The sequence below is a fragment of the Aquarana catesbeiana genome, linkage group LG08 (genome assembly GCF_042186555.1).
Source record: "Aquarana catesbeiana isolate 2022-GZ linkage group LG08, ASM4218655v1, whole genome shotgun sequence".
In the NCBI taxonomy this organism is placed as follows: domain Eukaryota; kingdom Metazoa; phylum Chordata; class Amphibia; order Anura; family Ranidae; genus Aquarana; species Aquarana catesbeiana.
Genome location: NC_133331.1, coordinates 164,375,879 through 164,398,527, shown reverse-complemented (window position 1 = coordinate 164,398,527; position 22,649 = coordinate 164,375,879). Strand labels below are relative to the sequence as shown.

General features: G+C 43.6%; 1 protein-coding gene across 2 annotated transcripts; it reads left to right on the top strand.

Annotated features, from left to right (window-relative positions):
• Positions 1–1,835: 1,835 nt before the first annotated feature.
• FUT11 (fucosyltransferase 11) lies at positions 1,836–13,699 on the top strand. Of its 2 annotated transcripts, XM_073596674.1 has the most exons (4): positions 1,836–2,224; positions 2,316–3,291; positions 7,529–8,148; positions 12,319–13,699. In XM_073596674.1, the coding sequence occupies exons 1-4, from the start codon at positions 2,217–2,219 to the stop codon at positions 12,464–12,466; spliced, it is 1,752 nt and encodes a 583-aa protein (XP_073452775.1). In that variant the 5' UTR covers positions 1,836–2,216; the 3' UTR covers positions 12,467–13,699. The 2 variants fall into 2 exon arrangements, with proteins under 2 accessions (XP_073452775.1, XP_073452774.1); XM_073596673.1 differs by having other exon boundaries at positions 1,837–3,291.
• Positions 13,700–22,649: the final 8,950 nt, after the last annotated feature.

Here is a 22,649-nt window from a genome sequence, read left to right as displayed (position 1 = left end):
CTCTAAGACCTTCAAAGGCGGGGCGCGACATTATGACGTCACGTCCGGCCTCGGCAGATGTAAACACTGACGTTTTTTTGGCTTTCCAGCCTAGAGGCGAGATCTGGGGACTTGTAGCCCCCAGATTTCGCTGTAAAGAGGACCTGTCATGCCCTATTCCTATTACAAGGGATTTTTATGTTTCTTATACTAGGAATAACAGTGATCACAAAAAAAAAAAATCTAAAGGGAAAGTGTAAAAATAAAATTTTTTGAAAAAATAAACAGTAAAGAAAAAAAAAATGAAAGCGTCCTCGTCCCCTCTATGGTTGCCACCTGTCCAGGCTTTCGATCATGTGTCCGTGTTTAGTCTGCCTGAAACCCAGACACATTATTCAGACAGGAATGTGACTTGGAACAGGGCCTAACAGGAGGGTGAGGGGGCACTATGCGTTCCGCATTACTTTTCTCTTTGGAGCACCCAAAGGTGTCCCAGGTCTGTTACAACCCTGTAGCGTATACTAAGAAAAAAAAAAAATGTTTGCTGTAGGCCGCTAAAGTGTTCGGGTTTGGCTTGAAAAAAAGTGGCAACCCTAGTCCCCTCGTGCGCATACACAGAAGCGAACGCATATATAAGTCGCGTCTGCTTATGTAAACGATGTTCAAACCACACATGTGAGGTATTGCCCCAAACGTTAGAGCGTGAGCAATGATGCTAGCACAAGACCTCCTCTGTAACTCTAAACTGGTAACTGGTAAATAAAAGTTTTAAGCGTAGCCTATGGAGATTTTTAAGTACCGAAGGTCGGCACCATTCCACGAGTGTGCACAATTTTAAAAGTGTGACATGTTAGGTATTTTTTTACATTATACAAAAAAAATTAGGCTAACTTTACTGTTTTGAGTTTTTTTTCCAAAAAAATTGCGTTTGAAAAATTGCTGTGCAAATACCATGTGACATAAAAAATGCCTGTCATTTTATTATGTAGGGTCTCTGCTAAATAATATATATATATGTGTGTATTTCTGGGTTCTGAGTAATTTTTGTAGCAAAAAAAAAATTTATGATTTTTACAGGAGAGGAATACCATAATTGGCCCGGTATGAAAGCGGTTAAAGTACATTCTCCACCTATAATGTTTTGCTGAATGCACAACAAAAACAAAAAAGGTGTCCCTGGCAACTATGCACTATGGCGCACGATGCAGGGTATCATGTTTATACTTAGTTTGTGCGCATTTTTGGTGCTACATGCATAAGACAGCCCATTCATTTCAATGGGCTGCCCTACGTGTGACAAACACATCGGAATAGCTTTTTGCATGTTGCGAGTTCTTAACCGCGCATTTTATCATGTTTGTCCTGTGTCTGCGTACCGCGTTTAGGCATAGCTCCCTACTGTCCCTGATTTGGAGGGACTGTCCCTGATTTGGAGGGATGTCCCTCTTTCCTCCACATTTGTCCCTCATTTTGGTCTGATCTATATAGTTGTATATAAAATGCACTTTTTATCTTTCAAAAAGTGTTTCCCAGTGTATAACCTTTCATCCAAAATCTAAATTGCTGCATTTTTAAATTTCAAAAGCCAATGTAAAAAAAAAAAAAAGCCCTTGTGGGTTTAACTAATCTTTTTTTTAGGTTAATTCTCCTTTAAGGGGGCATGGCAGGAGCAAGTCCTATGCCTATATACTTTTGCTAGTAGGTGTCCCTCATTCCCATCTCAAAAAGTTGGGAGGTATGCGTTTAGGGTTCCATTAACAATGAACGGCAACACAAGCGCAACGTGTGTTTTCACGTCTTTCGCAAACACGCCCAAAACGTGCAATTTGGTTCGTCTTTATGAAACTAAACACCTAAAGCTTGAATACACATGTAAAATGCTTGTAATACATTTCTAAAATGCTTGTAAACACTTGCAAAAATGTTCAAATAAAAATGTCTGAAAATCGCTCTTCTCGGGTGTAAATGCAGCGTTTATCTTTAAAAAAAAATTCCAAATTGCTTAAAAAGGGAGGGGTGAGGAGTCAGAGAGGAATTGCTTTTCATGGTTGACGATCCACTTTTACAATGTATGGGAGATCTGTAGTTTTTTTTTCTCCAACTGTTCTCCTTTTTGGGTTGTCAGTAAAGTTCATTGTAAAAAAAAAAAAAAAAAAAAGAGAGAAAACCAGAAAGCTGATGCTTCCTTCCTCTTCAGCCACATACACAGGAAGAAAGGTCCCAGCTGTTAGAGGAACATGCCGAGGTAACAGGCTGCAATAGAGGCTTTGTATTGTGCTATGTCCATTCATACTGCTGATGTAATCATCCTGCAAACTGTACATTATGAATAATAGGAATGTGAAGACTTCTGGGAGGACTAGCCTGGTTTATCTCAGCACACAGTCTACGAGAAGGACAGACAACTCTGAACAGGGATACCTGTGTCCACTCTGCATGCCACGGTACTGTAATAAGATTACTATGACTATCCAGGATGTATCCCCCCGATCTTCCCTTTACTTTACTGCTTTGTGTATTTTGTGCTTCCTTCATTGTGTATGGGCTGGCTCCAGTCAGTGGGATCACCTTGGTGCTGAACACGTGGAAGGGGAGAACATGTTCCCAGATCCAGGAGTGGATGACCTCGGCCAGGAGCTCATCCATGGCTCTGCTGTACATGGTGACCCTGATCTAGTGTCAGAACAGCATCTGGTGTCAATGTCTGGACATTGGGAAGAGTCCGCCTTCCAGCCGTCCGGTGTCTTCTCCACACAAGACCTGGGCACTGTGATGGTAGACTCTTACAGGGGTCCCGGTAACACCGACACGAGGGGTAACAAAGAGCTGCCGATTCTCCTGTGGTGGAGCGAAAACTTGTTCCCACACTTTCCGGGGGACACTGAGCGGATCGATTGTCCCCAAAGCTCTTGTATGGTGACAAAGAACAAAGCTGTGAAGCTATACAAAAGGACTAAATCTGTCATCTTCTATGGAACGGACTTCAGGGCTTATGAAGCCCCCCTTCCTAGGTTGTCCCATCAGACATGGGCCCTATTTCATGAAGAATCCCCCATGAACAACTATGTTCTGTCACATCTACCAGGGATCAGGCTCTTCAACTATACAGCGACTTTCCGGCGAGAGTCTGATTACCCCCTCACCTTACAGTGGCTGCCCACTATCAGTTACTTACAGCACCCAGCCGTGTCTCTAGAAGAGAAGAAGAAATGGCGTGACAAGGGCTATGCCCCCATACTCTACATGCAGTCCCACTGTGATGTTCCATCAGACAGGGACCGCTATGTCAAGGAATTAATGAATTACATACAGGTAAGTGAACATTTATCTCATTTTTACATAAAGCCGTTTACTTCCACAACATATTCTAATTATTACTTTCCTTATAATTCCCTTATAGAAACCTTTAAAGAAGAACTCCGGGTAAAACTTTTTTCCCCATACAGTGGGTCTGTGCCTGCACTGCATGGGTTAATTGCTTGTTATTGTATAGGGATGAGGAGAGCGGAGATATACTTACCTAATTCGCCGATCCTCGGAGCACAAGACTGACACTCCTGCCCCCCGCAGAATGCTAGTGATCTTGTGTATGGACTGTTCCTGACATCATCATGCCAATAGACCGGCTCTGGATGTGAGGACGGCAGGAACAGTCCAACGCTGGACGTGGGGGAGTGCTGTTTTCCAGGGATCGAAAGATGGGGTAAGTATAGCTTTTCCTGGCGCCCCTGAACAAAACAAGCAGTTAACCCATGTAGCCCCACTGCATGGCAAAACAAAAAAAATCTGCCTCGGGTTCTATTTTAAATAGCTCACATTTAATGATATCTAAGTCAACGGGACAGAACAAGCATGCAGTCCTTGAAGTCAGAACTACTGATCTGCAGACTTGTTGCGGATCAGGGAATCAGAGGGCACGAAAGACAAAGGACCTAAACAGTTCACCTTCAATTACATTTTTTTTAAAAAAGCTTTCAGTGTACATTAATATGCAGCCCTCCATTTTTAAAATTATTCATATGTTTTTAAAGTGGATCTTCTCACTCCAGATCACAAGCCTCCCTTCCTCTTTAGCAATAGGATAGCAGCCTATCGATGATGTCACAGGGAAACATGGTGGTGCGGGGCCAAGCGCTGCCAGTAGAGAAGAGGCTCTCAGCTGAACTGTGTTGGATCTGTTAGGTCTGTGAGTATCTAAACTTAGCAGAACTCACCACCAGGTAGGTAGGGGTTTAGAAAAAAAAAACGGGGAGTGGAGGGTGAAAATCCCTTTTAAGCTGCTTCTACCATGGGCTTCTACTCTCCGTCCTGCTTAGATGGCAGGATGGACCAGCTGTTGGATATGCTGCCTCGTCAACCTCACAAACAAGCGCTCAGCTGCAAGAATGCAGCTTGCCTAACCACACATGCACAGTCCACTTTCTCACTCACAGAGCACTAAGTTCATCTGCTGCAAGAGAGAGAGCAGGCTGTGCATGCGTGGTTGGGCAAGCTGCATTCTCATAGCCGAGTGCTCGTTCATGAGGTGTTGGGGCTGTGATTCCAACAGTTGGACATCCTGCCATCTAAGGAGGATGGAAAGCCCATGGTAACAGCGTTAAGTAAAGATCATTTTTAAAAATGGAAGACAGCATTAACCAGAGTTTAGAGACACTAAAGTCACTAAAAGTGTGACAAATTCTAACTGAAGACCAAACTTTTTTAAAAATTTTGGACAGAGTGGGGATGGATTAGAATCACTGTTATGTTTTAACTGCTACCTCTGCCCCCGTTAGGGGGATTCACCCTCTCTGTTTGTCTTGTTTACTGTTATCATCAAAAGTGACAGTAAAAGAAAATCCCACATTTTGGGTTGTCCCAGAACAGTAAAAGAGGGGAAATCTTCCAATGGGGAAACTAGTTCTGGTGACCTGGGCGGCCCCAAATGGATTCACTTAATTTGCAGGGATTTTTTTCTCTCACTTCCTGTTTTGGCTATGGGACAGGAAGTGAAGGACAATCCCCCCAATGGGACACATATGGCAGAAAACACTGACAAGGGTTAAACCTTCCCTTACTCTATCCAAACTGAAAAAGAAATGTTGTCTATAGTTCTATACTTTAACCACTTCCCGCCCAACGACGACGTATGACGTCGTCGACTTTGAGTGGGTATATCTGAATGATGCCTGCAGCTACAGGCATCATTCGGATATTTTCTTTTAGAGCTAACGATTCCCTGCACTGTAAGAACAACCATAGCGGCTGTTTAGCTGCTTGAGAGTTCTTACAAGCAGCGGGAGGGGGCGTTTACCCCCCCCTCCGTGCTTCTCCTGGCTCGCCCGTACGATCAGCGAGACGGAGAAGGAATCGGTCCATGCCGGAAGCTTACCACAGAGAATCCGGTGGGCCAGATGGGCCCCGGACGTGTCTATGATCTTTCAGAGGCCCGGTTACGATGTTATGACGTCACGCCTGGTCTCTGCATTTGAAAAAATGCCGCTGCCTCTGCTGGGAAGCCAGGATCGTTTATTTTTATTTTTTTCAGGCTTCCCATCCTAGAGGCGAGATCTGGAGACTTATTGACCCCAGATCTCACTGTAAATAGGACCTGTCACGCACTATTCCTATTACAAGGGATGTTTACATTCCTTGTAATAGGAATAAAAGTGATCAAAAAAAAAAAAAAGTAAAAAGAAAGTGTCAATATAGAAAAATAAAAGTAAAATAAACAATAAATAAATTTAAAGAGCCCCCATCCCTGTGTGTTTGCACAGAAGTGAACGCATATGTATGTCATCCCAACCAAGACACTACCTGCCTGGAGTTTGCATGTTCTCCCTGTGCCTGCGTGGGTTTCCTCCGGGTACTCCGGTTTCCTCCCACACTCCAAAGACATGCTGGTAGGTTAATTGGATCCCGTCTAAATGTATGAATGTGAGTTAGGGACCTTAGAGTGTAAGCTCCTTGAGGGTAGGGACTGATGTGAATGTACAATGTATATGTAAAGCACTGCGTAAATTGACGGCGCTATATAAGTACCTGAAATAAATAAATAAATAATGTAGGTCGCTCCCACATATGTAAACAATGTTCAAACCACACATGTGAACTATCACCGCGAATGTTAGAGCGAGAGCAATAATTCTAGTGCTAGACCTTCTCTGTTACTCTAACAGGTAACCTGTAAAAAAATTGTAAAGCGTCACCTATGGCGATTTTTAAGTACCGAAGTTTGGCACCATTCCACGAGAGTGCGCAGTTTCAAAGCGTGACATATTAGGTATCTGTTTACTCGGCATAACATCTTTCACATTATGCCAAGATATTGGGCTAACTTTACGTTTTTTTGTTTTGTTTAATGCATGAAACTGTTTTTTTTTTCCAAAAAAAACGTGTTTTGAAAAATTACTGTTACGACCACCATTTTAATCCCTAGGGTCTCTGCTAAAAAAAAACATATATAATGTTTGGGGGTTCTGAGTAATTTTCTACCAAAAAAAAATATGATTTATACATGTAGGAGTGAAGTGTCAGAAGTGGCCTGGGTAGTAAGTAGTTAAGGGGTTTTCTATGCTGGGGGACGGGGCCTATGACCACTGTGATTGGCTGTCACGGCAGTCACATGATCGGAAAAGTTCTGATTGCAATCGGGAACTTTCTGTAAACTGCTGGTCACTGTGCTGGGAGCGCACTCTCCGCACAGCAACAGTCGGTGCTAATGCACATAAATATGTGGCCGCTCGGCTCCAAGGCCCGGCCTCTGAGAGGCCACATATTTGCGTGCGTCCAGCGCCAAGAGGTTAAAGGTAAACCCTTCAAAATGTAGCTTGTAGTTTACTGATTTCTTATTAAAATTATAGCTTCCTGGGTGACATTCAGGTCACCTTGTGATTCACTGACCAGCAACAAGTCTGCAGATCAGTAGCTAGGACTTCAATGGCTGCATGCTTGTTCCAGCTCAATGACAGTATTGCAGCCAGAGACATCCAGGTAATGGACATTTTCAGGAGATGTGAGCAGTAGCAGCCTGTACATTACTTTTAGTGCAGATAAATTCTAGTGTAGTGTAACATTCACATCTTTATTGGCTTGTCCTCTCATATGAATTGTAGAGATATATAGTTTAGACAATAGAGGGAGCTGTCAGAGGGGTGTCCAGACACGTTTGACCATATATAATAGGTTTGTTAGTATGGTAGTGCCAAAATGTCGGCCATATAGTGCAGTGTTTCTCAACCTTTTTTCAGTCAAGGCACCCTTTAAAAATTGGTTGTTAGGACGCCGGCAGCTAGAAGGTTGTAATGATGCACAATTAAAACCTGTGATTTAGTGTAACTAAAAAAGGCAGCCTTTATCCACATTTTGCACCCCTGAAGAAACCTCAAGGCACCCTGGTTGAAAAAGGCTGATATAGTTTATGTAGAAGAAACAATGGATACAACCTCTGACTCATTTGAGGAGCAAAACAATAAAACCATATTGCAGTAGTAGGCTATGAGTAATCTCTAGTGCATATCTGTTAGCAATGTGCAAACTATGATTCATCTGTCATTTCATTGTGTCCCAGGTTGATTCATATGGCCAGTGTTTGAAGAACCACCCACTCCCAAATAAAAGACTTGAGGACACTTCAACAGCCACTACTGAAGATCCAGAATTTATGGCATTCACCTCCAGGTATAAGTTTCACTTAGCAATGGAAAATGCCATATGCTCTGATTATATGACTGAGAAGCTTTGGCGCCCAATGCATTTAGGGGCTGTTCCCATTTATCGCGGCTCACCTTCCGTGAAGGACTGGATGCCCAACAACCACTCTATCATATTGATCAATGACTTTGCTTCACCTAAAGAACTGGCAGACTTTATCCTCTCTTTGGACAGAAATGATGAAGAGTACCTGAGATACTTGGAATATAAAAAACCTGACAGAACAACCAACAAGTTCCTGATAGAAAGTATAGAAAAGAGAGAATGGGGAGTGAATGACATGACAGCTCCTAACTACCTCAATGGCTTTGAATGCTTTGTATGTGACCAGGAAAATGCAAGAGTAAAAGCAGAGAAGAGACATAGAAAGGGAAAAGGTCCAGCTCCTGCTAAACACATTGCTGAGTACAATCATATGGGATGTCCTATGCCCGTGCCTGGTCTGGGAAGTGCTAAGGAGCTTCCAGAAGATGATAGGTACTGTTATTTTATATTGACTTTGACAGACATACATATATGAATAGTAATTTATGCATGTACATAAAAGGAGAAGTACAGCCAAAGTACTTCACCTGTATTTCTCCTGTGGATCACAGGAGTGCAGTACGTTCTGCACTCCTGTGACTCGTTTTCAGCAAACAGTCGGCTGATGTCACAGAGTCGGTCAAGGCTTGGGCAAGTTCATAACCATATGGTCGGGATCCGCCCACATGCCTGGACCGGCACCCGGCTCAGCCTCTCAGCGAGCCGCTGAGAGGCTGAACCGGCCACTCCTGCTCCCTCCACAGCCCAGGGTTCCAGTGAGCGTGGGGGGACAGAGCAGAGAGCCGGTGACTGACAGTCCACAACTCTCTGCTCAGTGAGTTCTGAGAACTGAGCGATCAACGTTGTTTGATCACGCAGTTCTCAGTCTTACAGCTGGGGTGGACAGATGCTGCATCCACTTGGGTAAGTATGAATCTGAAAAAACAAACAAACCCATACTTCTCTTAAAATTTTTAATTTTCACTAATCGTATCGTATTTTTGCTAAAGCCAATCAGATATTTAATTAATAAAGCTCAAGAGCCACCAAGTGTAGGATATCTCCTCCTGCATATGCATTGCATCTGCATGCAGGCATGGGTCACTATTGTCACTATCAGGAAACTCACCCTGAGGAATATCGTGCAGCTATCATTGCAGCTCATACATATAGACAGGAAGTAGTGGAAAGAGGCTTTTAGAAGGAAGGGTGGGTGACCGCACTCCGATGTATGGAAAATCCAAAGGCTTATTAAAAATAATCCAACAAATGTTGACGCATTTCACTCTACAAGCGCTTAGTTATATGACTATAGACCAGGGCTGGCCCAAGACATTGTGCTGCCTGGGTCCAAAAATGAAATGCTGCCCCCCTCCCCCCAAAAAATCATGCCCACCAAAAGCCCCCACATCCATTATTTTATATCATGATAATTAAAACTAAAATTAAATTTATCAGTAAGTCAGATTTACATGCAACAGCACCCCTACTTCACATCAGGAGTCTCCCCTCTCCTTCCAGCTTCTATGAGAGATACTGTCAGGATGGAGAGCGGGGAAGGGGCCAGTAAATGTGGTTGAACTTGAAGGTTATAGCTACGCCTCTGGCAGTACCACGTGTGTGGACACAGCATGGAAAACAGGCGGGGGTTTCTTTGCCCTCTTTAGCATTTTTTTGCTGGGGACCACTTACCAGCGTCAGGATTGCTATAGAGGGTGCCAACAGCCTCGCCTAGCTGGCAAATGTGACCTGACAGCATTTCCAGGTTGATGCCATGGAAACAGGTGGGGTCATCTCTGCCCTCTTTAGCGATATGTTGCTGGGGACAATTTACCAGGGACAGTGTGACAAGTGACACCTAACACTTCCCTCCTGCTGTCCTTTTCATGACATTCCAGGAGATGAAAGGAGAACCTGTCACAGCAAGGTGCCCATTTCTATTACTACTTTGTAATATAAAATGAAACAGTTCAACTCACCATAATGCAGAATCAGTGGGAACCCTGAGCTTATCACTTGCCACCAGATGCAGTGTCACTTGGCACTACCGCCTGCCAGATGCTTCACATGGGGGATGTAGTCTCAGGGTTTATGGTAATTCAGCAGCAGGGGTGATTTGTCGGGCAAATGGCTGGTGCTAAATAATCCTGACACTATGCTTATTATGGTGTCAGGATGATAAAATCACATTATTTCTATTAGTACATTGTAATATATAATGAAATAGTTCAACTCACCATAATGCAGAATCAGTGGGAACCCTGAGCTTATCACTTGCCACCAGATGTAGCGTGCCACCGTTGCCTGCCACCAGATTCAGTGTCACTTGCCACCACCGCCTGACCGATGCATTTCACTTGCCAGTTGCCACTGTCGCTTGCCACAAGATGCACCGTGTCACTTGCCACCATCGCCTGCCACCAGATGCAGCATGTCACTTGCCACCATCGCCTGCCACCAGATGCAGTGTGTCACTTGCCACTGTTGCCTGCCACAAGATGCAGCTTGCCATCGCCGCCTGAACCAGATGCAGCTTGTCATTTGCCACTGTCCCCTGCCACCAGATTGTCACTTGCCACCACTGCCAGCCACTAGATGCAGTGTCACTTGCCTCTACCACCAGATGCAGCTTGTCACTTGCCACTGCCGCCTGCCACCAGATGCAGCTTGTCACTTGCCACCGCTGCCTGCCACCAGATGCAGTGTCAGTTGCCACCACCGCCTGCCAGATGCTGCGTGCCACTTGCCACTGTCGCTTGTCAGCAGGTCCAGCGTGCCACTTGCCACCGTTGCTTGTCATCAGAGAGGGGGCAGGGAGAGAGAGGGGGGGCAGAGAGAAGGGTCATGGTTTGGTCAGTGACAGTGCTCAGCTCACTCACTTGGATGGTCCGGGGGGGGCTCACAGTCAGGTACTTTAATGTGGCTGTCGGTTGCTTGTTTATTCTTCCTGCCCCCAAATCCCTTTCACAGATGCAGCACACAGGCAGAGAGAAAGGGGCGGGAGAAGGGATGTGTGTGCCACAAGCTCGCTCAGGCATGCTGGCTGGAGCCTTGTGCAAATCCCCTCCTTCTAGGGCACCTGCACCAAGTCGACTGTCACCTGCTGCCCACACACTGACACCAGGGATGATCAGGAGGATGGAGCGGAAGCAGCCATCGGAGCACTTCTGTTCCCACCCACCACCTATCATTCACCTATTGTAGAGCCAAAGGAAGCGCTCCAAAACCCTGTTGGCTCTCTGCTACAGGTGGTGGGTGGGCAAAGATAAGAAGCCTTCAGCTTTGGCAGCAGCAGAGAAGCCGCCCCAAACCCTGAAGCTCCCTGCAAGCTCAAACTCCCGGCCCAGTCCTCCACCTGATTTGCTGCCCCTCTCAAATTTCCACCTGGGTCCAACAGACCCAGCAGGACTCATGGTAGGGCCGGCCCTTCTAGAGACTGTGATGTGTTTGTATTGGTGGATTATTTTTAATAAACTTTTGGCTTCTTCATATGTTAGGGTTAGGACACCCACCCTTCTTCTTTGCAAGTATTCTGCGGTTGCGAGCCAGACCGGCTCTTTTTATTTGGATTTCAGGGGCTAGAGTATACAATAGGTCGACTGACTTGAAGCGATGTATTTGTTTTAGTAGAAAGAGGCTGCAGAAAATAAGCAGTAAGCATGCAAAAAGAAATACAGGGGTAATTGCTTATAAAACACACTGCTTTAGCAAATTAGGTATCATCCAATTAGAGTTTAGATAAACTGTACTTTAACCTTTAGTTTAAAGTGTAACTAAATGCAACTTTTTATATCTCAGATAGAGTAATGAGCCCGTACACACGATCCGAAAATCTGACCACAGAATGGACAACTTTTTCACTTACTAGTCACAAGTAGAAATTGAATAGGTTACTAAAGTCACAAAAATTCTCGTACGACAAAAAAAATAAATCAGGAGTGATGTAATGTGTTGTAGTGTATTTGTATTGTATTTTCGGACGACAACTGTACTGACTAAATGAAAATCGTACGATCTGGTATCATACGAGATACATTTTCGTGCTTGACTGATCGAATAATATCTGATGTTTGTCGTGATCGGCTCTCGAAAGCTCTGTACTAATGATCCGATTATCCTACGATCACGGCGAAAGCGGTATTGTCCGTCCGATTTTCGGATCGTGTGTACGGGCCATAAGGGAGGGTTATACCCCAGTCATTTTTTATTTTTTTTGCCATCTGTGTTCCATAGAGGATGTTTCCTTCCACTTTCTTTCCCATAGCTAAAACAAGAAGTGAGAGCAAATCCCTCCAGAGTGAGGGAATCCTGAGGTGTCACCAGAACTACTGTCCCCTTTGGAAGATTTCCTCTCTATTACTGTTCTGGTGTCAACCCAAATAGGGTTTTTTTACTTTTACTTTCGATGATGACGGTAAACAGGACAAAGCATATAAATCTCCTTAATGGGGGCACAGACTGCAATAAAAACCTGACAGGTGTTCTAATACTTCTCCACGCTATCTAAATAAAAAAAATGAAATAAAGTTTTGCCTTTAGTTATACTTTAAGTCTGATCTAATTTGTACATTGTGTTTTGTTATTGCAATTGTAATGCCATTTGTCTCTTTCTGTGTCATTCAGCTGGAAGCAGATGTGGCTACAAGATTACTGGCAGGGTTTTGACCAGGGAGAAGCTCTTACTGCCATGATTTTAAGGAATGAAACAAGTCAAGAAAAATTTTGGGATTTCATGCACGAAATGTTTATAAAAAGGAACATGAATCACTGACCTCCATACATTATTATGGAGAGTAACTGTTTCCTTTTTAAACACCAAGTATTGCTGAACTGTGAAACTCTAAAGAGTCCTTGTTTACTGTGGTAAAGCATTTTGTACCTGGCAAAGATTTGTTGATTTCTGCCATTTACGAAGCAATTCCTGTGTATGGAAAGTGTCTTTCTCATAATATGTACACGCTGTTTTCATAGGAACAAGAATGTACTGTATGAACTTTCCTGAATTCTCCAAATTGGGGATATTTTTTTATTTCTTTTTAAGCTTATATTTATAGATCTTTTTAACACTAGAAAAGAGTGGAAATTACTGTATTTATACCAAATAAGTGTTGTTTCTGCCCCATTGAACTCATAGGAATGCTAAAAGGGGAATTACACATGTATGAATCCTGTAGGACTGAAGACCATCCTACTGACCTCTTCGTCTGAAGCCTCTGTGCATTTATACAAATGTGTTAATATTTGACTTTGTTCACCTAAAGAAGAACAGAACATGCTTATGCAGCTAATAAAGTCAGAAAAATCTTAAACAAGAATGCCAAAACCCACTTGAAGAAAATCAGAAGGATGTCAACTATAGGTCAAATGCACCTGTCAGTGATTTCTGAATGATCCCAGAAGTGAAGCTCATCGACACAAGGCCAAAGCCTGCCGACACAGACCTTTTGGCCCCATTCACACCTGAGCTTGGAGTTTTCAGGCAGAAAATCGCGCAATTTTACCGTGATTTTGCGGCTTTTTTGCGGCATTTTTACCGCGATTTTGTGCAGGACAAAAGGTCATCAATGTAAAAAGCAGAAAAACGCCCAAATCTGCCCGACTCGCACGACAAAAAAGGGTCCAGAACTTGTTTGAGCTTCAGGCGTAGGGCTTCAGGCGTTTTGGAGAGGAGATGTGAACCATCTCCATAGAGAATAATTGATTTTTTCCCCTCCAGCGTTTTGTAGCTTCAGGCTTCAAGCTACAAAACGCTCAGGTGTGAATGGAGCCTTAGAGATGTGCTTTCTTCCTACAACTTTCCTCCAGATTGGTGTCTTTGCTGTATTCATCAGCATGCCCCACTGAAGTCAGCGGACTTCCATTCTGCAGTGTTAGTTACATCCAGTATGACAAGTATGGCAGTAGTGCCCTCGATTTCCAGTCCAATAGAGATATTCCAATTGTACCTGCAAAAAGGTGTGGGCATTCTACCAGCATTTTTCCATTAAATAAAATAGAAAATAAACAGGAAGTTTGGAAACATTTTATTTCTTTTCAATGCGGTTTTAGCATAGTGTATATAACATGTCTTTACACATTTACACACCTCTGCCGGGTTAGCCCCCCATATCAAAATTTTTTTAAAAATCTTATGAAGTTTGTTAGATCTTTGTTAGCTTAGGTTAGATCAACCGTTGTTTGCGTTAGATCTCACGCAGAAGAAGCAATATTAACAGTTATTTGCTGGGGGGGCTAACCCGTCATCAGCCCCCCCTATCAAAAAATTTACCAAAAAGTTAGCTATTTTGGAAGCAGTTTGTAAGATCAAGTGGTTATAACGTTAGATCTCACATCATTTCAGAGATATTCCACATCAAAATAGAGATAATAGGTGGTACATATGGACGGCTGCCCCCCCTTATCAAATTTTCTGGTCAAAAATCATTCAGGCTAATAGATATTCGTTAGATCATCGGAGATGATAGATCATCAGAGGCCGGGCACGATGTTATGACGTCACGCCCGGCCTCTCCATTCAAAAAAACGGCGCCGCTTCGGCTGGGAAGCAGTGATCATTTTATTTTTTTATTTCAGGCTTCCCAGCCTAGTGGTGAGATATGGGGTCTTATTGACCCCATATCTCACTATTAACAACTTCAGCCCCGGAAGGATTTACCCCCTTCCTGACCAGAGCACTTTTTACAATTTGGCACTGCGTTGTTTAACTGCTAATTGCACGGTCATGCAATGCTGTACCCAAACGAAATTTGCGTCCTTTTCTTCCCACAAATAGAGCTTTCTTTTGATGGTATTTGATGACCTCTGCCTTTTTTATTTTTTGCGCTATAAATGGAAAAAGACCGAAAATTTTGAAAAAAATTATATTTTCTACATTTTGTTATAAAAAAAAAATCCAATAAACTCAATTTTAGTCATACATTTAGGCCAAAATGTATTCGGCCACATGCCTTTGGTAAAAAAAATGTCAATAAGCGTATATTTATTGGTTTGCGCAAAAGTTATAGCGTCTACAAGCTAGGGTACATTTTCTGGAATTTACACAGCTTTTAGTTTATGACTGCCTATGTCATTTCTTGAGGTGCTAAAATGGCAGGGCAGTGCAACCCCCCCCCCCCCCCCCAATTACCCCATTTTGGAAAGTAGACACCCCAAGGAAATTGCTGAGAGGCATGTTGAGCCCATTGAATATTAATTTTGTTTTGTCCCAAGTGATTAAATAATGACAAAAAAAAAAAAATTACAAAAAGTTGTCACTAAATGATATATTGCTCACACAGGCCATGGGCATATGTGGAGTTGCACCCCAAAATACATTTAGCTGCTTCTCCTGAGTACGGGGATACCACATGTGTGGGACTTTTTGGGAGCCTAGCCGCGTACGGGGCCCCGAAAACCAATCACCGCCTTCAGGATTTCTAAGGGTGTAAATTTTTGATTTCACTGTTCACTGCCTATCACAGTTTCGGAGGCCATGGAATGCCCAGGTGGCACAACCCCCCCCCCCCAAATGACCTCATTTTGGAAAGTAGACACCCCAAGCTATTTGCTGAGAGGTATGGTGAGTATTTTGCAGCTCTCATTTGTTTTTGAAAATGAAAGACAAGAAAAAACATTTTTTTTTTTTTTCAATTTTCAAAACGTTGTGACAAAAAGTGAGGTCTGCAAAATACTCTCTATACCTCTCAGGAAATAGCTTGGGGTGTCTACTTTCCAAAATGGGGTCATTTGGGGGGGTTTTGTGCCACCTGGGCATTCCATTGCCTCCAAAACTGTGATAGGCAGTGAAGAGTGAAATCAAAAATTTACGCCCTTAGAAAGCCTGAAGGCAGTGCTTGGTTTTCGGGGTCCCGTACGCGGATAGGCTCCCAAAAAGTCTCACACATGTGGTATCCCCGTACTCAGGAGAAGCAACAGAATGTATTTTGGGGTGTAATTTCACATATTCCCATGGCATGTTTGAGCAATATATCATTTAGTGACAACTTTGTGCAAAAATTTTTTTAAAAATTGTCTCTTTCCCGCAACTTGTGTCACAATATAAAATATTCCATGGACTCGACATGCCTCTCAGCAAATAGCTTGGGGCGTCTACTTTCCAAAATGGGGTAATTTGGGGGGGGGGGTTTGAACTGTCCTGGCATTTTATTCACAACATTTAGAAGCTTATGTCACACATCACCCACTCTTCTAACCACTTGAAGACAAAGCCCTTTCTGACAATTTTTGTTTACATGAAAACATTATTTTTTTTTGCAAGAAAATTACTTTGAACCCCCAAACATTATATATTTTTTTAAAGCAAATGCCCTACAGATTAAAATGGTGGGTGTTTCATTTTTTTTTTCACACAGTATTTGCGCAGCGATTTTTCAAACGCATTTTTTTTGGGAAAAAACACACTTTTTTTTTAAATTTAAATGCACTAAAACACACTATATTGCCCAAATGTTTGATGAAATAAAAAAGATGATCTTAGGCCCAGTACATGGATACCAAACATGACATGCTTTAAAATTGCGCACAAACGTGCAGTGGCAACAAAATAAATACATTTTTAAAAGCCTTTACAGGTTACCACTTTAGATTTACAGAGGAGGTCTACGGCTAAAATTACTGCCCTCGATCTGACCTTCGCAGTGATACCTCACATGCATGGTGCAATTGCTGTTTACATTTGACGCCAGACCGACGCTTGCGTTTGCCTTAGCGCTTTTTCTTTTTTTTTTTTTTGCTTTTTTATCTTATTTTTAAACTGTTCCTTTCATTTTTTTTATATTTTTTTTTTTTCATTTTTATTGTTATCTCAGGGAATGTAAATATCCCCTATGATAGCAATAGGTAGTGACAGGTACTCTTTTTTGAAAAAATTGGGGTCTATTAGACCCTAGATCTCTCCTCTGCCCTCAAAGCATCTGACCACACCAAGATCGCTGTGATAAAATGCTTTCCCAATTTCCCAATGGCGCTGTTTACATCCGGCGAAATCTAAGTCATGAAATGCTCGTAGCTTCCGGTTTCTTAGGCCATAGAGATGTTTGGAGCCACTCTGGTCTCTGATCAGCTCTATGGTCAGCTGGCTGAATCACCGGCTGCGTTCTCAGGTTCCCTGTTGAGACAGGAGAGCCAGAGAAAAACACGGAAGACGGTGGGGGGGGGGAATTCCCTCCCACTGCTTGTAAAAGCAGTCTAGAGGCTAATTAGCCGCTAGGATTGCTTTTACATGAAAGCCGACCGCTGGCTGAAAAGAATGATATCAAGATGATACCTAAACCTGCAGGCATCATTCTGGTATAACCACTCAAAGTCGCGAATTGCGTACCTGAAGACAAAAGAATGGTTAACAATAAAACACAGTAAACGGTAAAGTATAAAAAATTGCATACCTGAAAAGCAAACATGATAAAACATAATAACAATAAAACATTGCAGAATAGAATACAGTAAAAAAGAGCAGAACAATAGAGAGAGAATAGAGAGAGAGAGAGAACAATAAAACGACAACTATTTTTTTTTTTTATTTTATATATGTATATATTTTTTTTTACACTTTTTTGTAACTGTAACTTTTATAACTGTAACCGGTTCCAAGTTCGGGTCTCTCAAAATGCGATGGCATCTTGGGAGACCCTGTGAAAGTGCGTCTAGTCTGTGCAATGCTGTACGCTACGCTAATACTCAACTAGTGTATGGTAGCGTTCAAAATATTCACCAATGCAAAGACCAGGATTGTCAGGACAGGAGGGACAATAATAGCAGGTGTCACGCCTATATCAGCGCTTGCTGCAGACACGACATCTTTTTTGGGGGGGTTCGTTGGGTGGGGGTACTCGGGAGGACATAAAGAAAATGCCTCTCATGCAGCCGACTGCATTTGGTTGGGGATGTGAATGGAGGAAGTACGGGTGCTGCAGAAGTGGTGGGTTCTCAATTAGGATTGGCGAATGCAGCAGGAAGGGCATTATGGGCATGATGGCCTGTGTTTGTCTTCTTCTTGGTGGCAGTGGGACACTACTTGAGCTTGAACTGCACTTATGGGACTCGCCACGTCACCAAGTGTTACTGCAGTGCTGGTTTGACTACGACCGGGGTGTACTAGGCCGCTGGTGCTTGCCAGTTCACCAAAACGCTACCAAAAAAACTGTTAGCGATCGCAGGGATCAGGCCTGACTCTGCAAATGCTGCAGTTATGCTTTTAGTGTTTTGTAAGTGACAGTGATCGATCGATACTGCACTTGGGTGGGCTGGGCTGGGCCGGGCGGAGGGGCAAAACGCAGGTGCTAGCAGGTATCTGGGCTGATCCCGCTAACAATGCGTTTTTGGGAACCCTAAACTGCTGGGGACGCTAGTATAGATCTGATCGGATCAGATAATGATCCGTTCAGATACTATACCACTAAGGGAGGCGTATGCTGCGTGCGTGGGTGTTAGCGGTACTGGCGCTAACCTGACGCTGCCTGGGGCAACGCATATCACCGCCGGGCGATCAGGGGGCTAAACCTTTATTCGATAGTAAACAGCGGTTGCCCTGACACTATAAAAAATAAACGAACTAACCAGCGTCACCCGTAACAGTTATACGGTGATCACTGGTGAAAGGGTTAACTAGGGGGCAATCAAGGGGTTAAAACCTTTATTAGGTAGTATATGGGGGTCCCTGACGCTATAAAACGCTGACGGCGAACCTATATATATATACCTCCCTAACTAGCATCACCAGTGACACTAATACAGCGATCAGAAAAATTATCGCTTAGTGACACTGGTGACGGGGAGTGATCAAGGGGTTTAAACTTTATTAGGGGGGTTAGGGGGGTACCCTAGACCTAAAGGGGGCTAAACCTAACTGCCCTACCACACTAACTGTCACAAACTGACACCAATGCAGTAATCAGAAAAAAAAAACTGCTTGGTGTCAGTGTGGGAGGGGGGATCTGGGGTTTTATGCCTGGCATGTTCTACTGTGTGTGTGTGTTGTGTTGTGCACTCACATTGCAGTCTTCTCTCCTCGGCGCCGGTACGGAAAATACAGAGCCGAGGATAGATGACATCATTTCCTCTGCCTCTGTGTACTATACAGAGGCAGGGGAATGATCTGATTGGCTGGGAGCGATCGCGAGGGGGGGGGGCCACGAATGGACGGCCTCCCCCTCATCTCTGAACGCTCCCAGTCAGAAGCTGACCGCCTCGGGCACCAGGAGGGGTTCGATTGGACCCCCCGCCCGCGGGAGGCAGATCACGTACAGGTACGTGATTCTGCCTGCCCGTGCCATTCTGCCGACGTATATCGTCGTGAGGCGGTCGGCAAGTGGTTAAGATGACCTGTCATGTCATATCCCTATTACAAGGGATGTTTACATTCCTTGTAATAGGAATAAAAGTGAACAAAAATGTTTTCTTTTCAAAAAAGTGTCAAAATAAAAAAAAGAAAATATAATTAACAATAAAAAAAAAGAAATTTTTAAAGCGCTGATGTCCCCGTGTGCTTGCACGCAGAAGCGAACGCATACGTACGTGCCGCCCACATATGAAAACGGTGTTCAAACCATACATGTGAGGTATCGGCGCGAACGTTGGAGCGAGAGCAATCATTTTGTCACTAGACCTCCTCTGTAACTCAAAACATGTAACCAGTAAAAAAATTTCAAGCGTCGCCTATGGGGATTTTTAAGTACCGAACGTTGGCACCATTCCACGAGCATGTGCAATTTTGAAGCATGACATGTTAGGTATCTATTTACTCGGCGTAACTTCATCTTTCACAATATGCAAAAACATTGGGCTAACTTTACTGTTTTGTTTTTTTTTTAAACACAAAACTGTTTTTTTCCCCAAAAAAACGAGTTTGAAAAATTGCTGCGCAAATACCGTGTGAGATAAAAAGTTGCAACAACCGCCATTGTATTCTCTAGGGTCTTTGCTAAAAAAAACATATATAATGTTTGGGGGTTCTATGTAATTTTCTAGCAAAAAAATTATGATTTTTACATGTAGGAGAGAAATGTCAGAATTGGCCTGGTAGGGAAGTGGTTAATGAGGGGGGGCTGGCCCCCCATTATCAAATATTCTGGCCAAAAATCATTCAGGCTAATAGATATTCGTTAGATCCGGTAAGATCAAGTGTTTTTAACGTTAGATCTCACATCATTTCAGAGATATTCCACATCAAAATAGAGATATTAGGTGGTACATATGGACGAGTTAGCCCCTCCTTATCAAATTTTCTGTTCAAAAATCATTCAGGCTAATAGATATTCGTTAGATCCAGTAAGATCAAGTGGTTTTAACGTTAGATCTCACATAATTAGAGACTTATTAAGTGATTAATGAGGGGGTGGGGGACTGGCCCCCCCTTATCAAATTTTCTGGCCAAAACTCATTCAGGCTAATGGATATTCGTTAGATCCGGTAAGATCAAGTGTTTTTAACGTTAGATCTCACATAATTTCAGAGATATTCCACATCAAAATAGAGATATTAGGTGGTACGTATGGACGGGTTAGCCCCCCTTATCAAATTTTCTGGCCAAAAAAATCAGTCAGGCTAATAGATATTCGTTAGATCCAGTAAGATGAAGTGGTTTTACTGTTAGATCTCACATAATTAGAGACTTAATAAGTGATTAATGAGGGGGGGCTGGCCCCCGCTTATCAAATTTTCTGGCCAAAAATCATTCAGGCTAATAGATATTCGTTAGATCCGATAAGATCAAGTGGTTTTAACGTTAGATCTCACATCATTTCAGAGATATTCCACATCAAAATAGAGATATTAGGTGGTACATATGGACGGGTTAGCACCTCCTTATCATATTTTCTGGCCAAAAATCATTCAGGCTAATAGATATTCGTTAGATCCGGTAAGATCAAGTGGTTTTAAAGTTAGAGATATTAGGTGGTAGTACATAAGGATGAGATTAGATCTCACATAATTAGAGACTTATTAAGTGATTAATGAGGGGGGCTGGCCCCCTCTTATCAAATTTTCTGGCCAAAAAAATCACCCCAGCTAATTGATATTCATTAGATCCTATAAGATCAAGTTATTTTAATGTTTAATTATCCATAATTACAGGGATATTATGGATATTTGGTAGCGATACACGTATATCCATACTAGTGTCTATATTGGAGGCGGTGATGAGCATTTTCATGTGTACCAGTGAGGAGTGCCATTGAGCATACCGAGGTATGCTGAAATTATGTGGGGCATTAATCAACAGGTGTATCCAAGCCCAGTGAAGCCCGAAGCACAGTGCCAGAAGCCAGAGGGAAACTTCGGAGGGCTCTGGTGAAGGAGCCAACCGGGTGCCCATCTACGGTAGCTGGCTCAAAACCAATGACACGAAGAGACAGCAGCGAAAGTCCAAATCCTTGCAGAGGGTCCCCCGTTGTTGCCTCCAAGCAACCCAGTGTCCTGTTTCTTTTGACAAATGCTGCCTGGTGTCGGAGAATCAATGCACACCAGACTCCCAGAACTTAGCGCAGACTTAAGCCCAATCAGAACCTCGCAGAGAGGAGCGCGGAAACAAACCACCGAAATGGCCAGGGCCACCACTTCCTCCATGTTCCCTGACAAGCTGGTGGGACCTTCTCCTGTTGTTCCCATCCAAGTAAAGGGAGTCTACACCAAGGCCCTTCTGGATACTGGAGCTTAAGTGACCCTTCTCTACAGAGACTTCTATGACAGGCACCTCAAGCACCTGCCTTTGCAGAGTTGCAGATATGGGGCATTGTGACTCAGAACTTCCCTTATGATGGCTATCTACCGGTCAAGCTGACCTTCGATCCCTCCACGGCTGGGAAAGCCAAGACTTTTGAAACTCAGGCAGTGGTCTGTCCTTGCCCACCAGGGGCCAATAAGAGTTCTCTCATCATAGGGACCAATACTGATCTTGTCAGAAGGCTGTTGACACCTCTTGTTCTGGAGCCGGGCACTTCAACTACAAGTTTGCACCCCATGCTGAGACAAGCCTACCAGCACCTGGTACAAAAACAGAAGGGAAAAATCTGGCGCTTGGGCAAGTGTGAGAAGGTGTTACAGCCTGGTAAAGTGGCCTATTTACGAGCATCTGTCAAGCTAAATTGGAAGCAAGCAGGCCCTTTCATTGTCCTTCAATCAGACGGACAGAGAGAAGACATGGGAGTGGAGATAATTCCCAAGGTGGTTTCAACCAAAGGGTTGCAAAGAAGTCACGGGAAGATCTTGGTTAGTGTCCGCAACATAACAGCCTCGCCAGTGAAGATGCCGGCTCAGATGTTGTTGGGACAAGTGAATCTGGCCACCCCAGTCCCGCTGTCTGATTTGGTTGGGGGGAGCAAAGTATGGGATCTCTGTGAAGGAGCTCTGTCTGATAAATACTCCCCTTTTGCCTGAATGGAAGGAAAAGGCCAAGACTCAGCTCCTGAGATGGCAGGCTGCATTCTCCAAGAGTGAATTTGATGTGGGGTGTACAAAAAGTGCCCAATACCAGATCCTTCTCTTCGAGTGCATTAGCCGTTCAGGGAAAGAGTTTGATGGATTCCTTTAGGGGACTTGGAGGATCTGCATGAACAACTGGCAGAGTTGAAGAGGGCAGGTATCATCTGAGAGTCCCAGAGTCTATACGCTTCCCCAATGGTGGTGGTACGGAAGAAGAATGGGTCACTGAGGCTGGGTATTGACTACCGGACGCTGAACTGAAGGACCATTCCCGACCAATATACCACCCCAAGGATATAAGATGCCTTGCAGAACCTGTCAGGAGCGAAGTGGTTCAGCATGCTAGATTTGAAGAGTGGGTATTACCAAATCCCCATGAACCCTGAGGATCGGGAGAAGACCATTTATATTACCCGGCAGGGGATACTTGGATTTGACCGTATGCATCAAGGCCTGTCTGGTGCCCCATCCACCTTCCAAAGGCTAATGGAGAAGACTGTGGGTGACATGAAACTGATCGAGGTGTTGGTGTACTT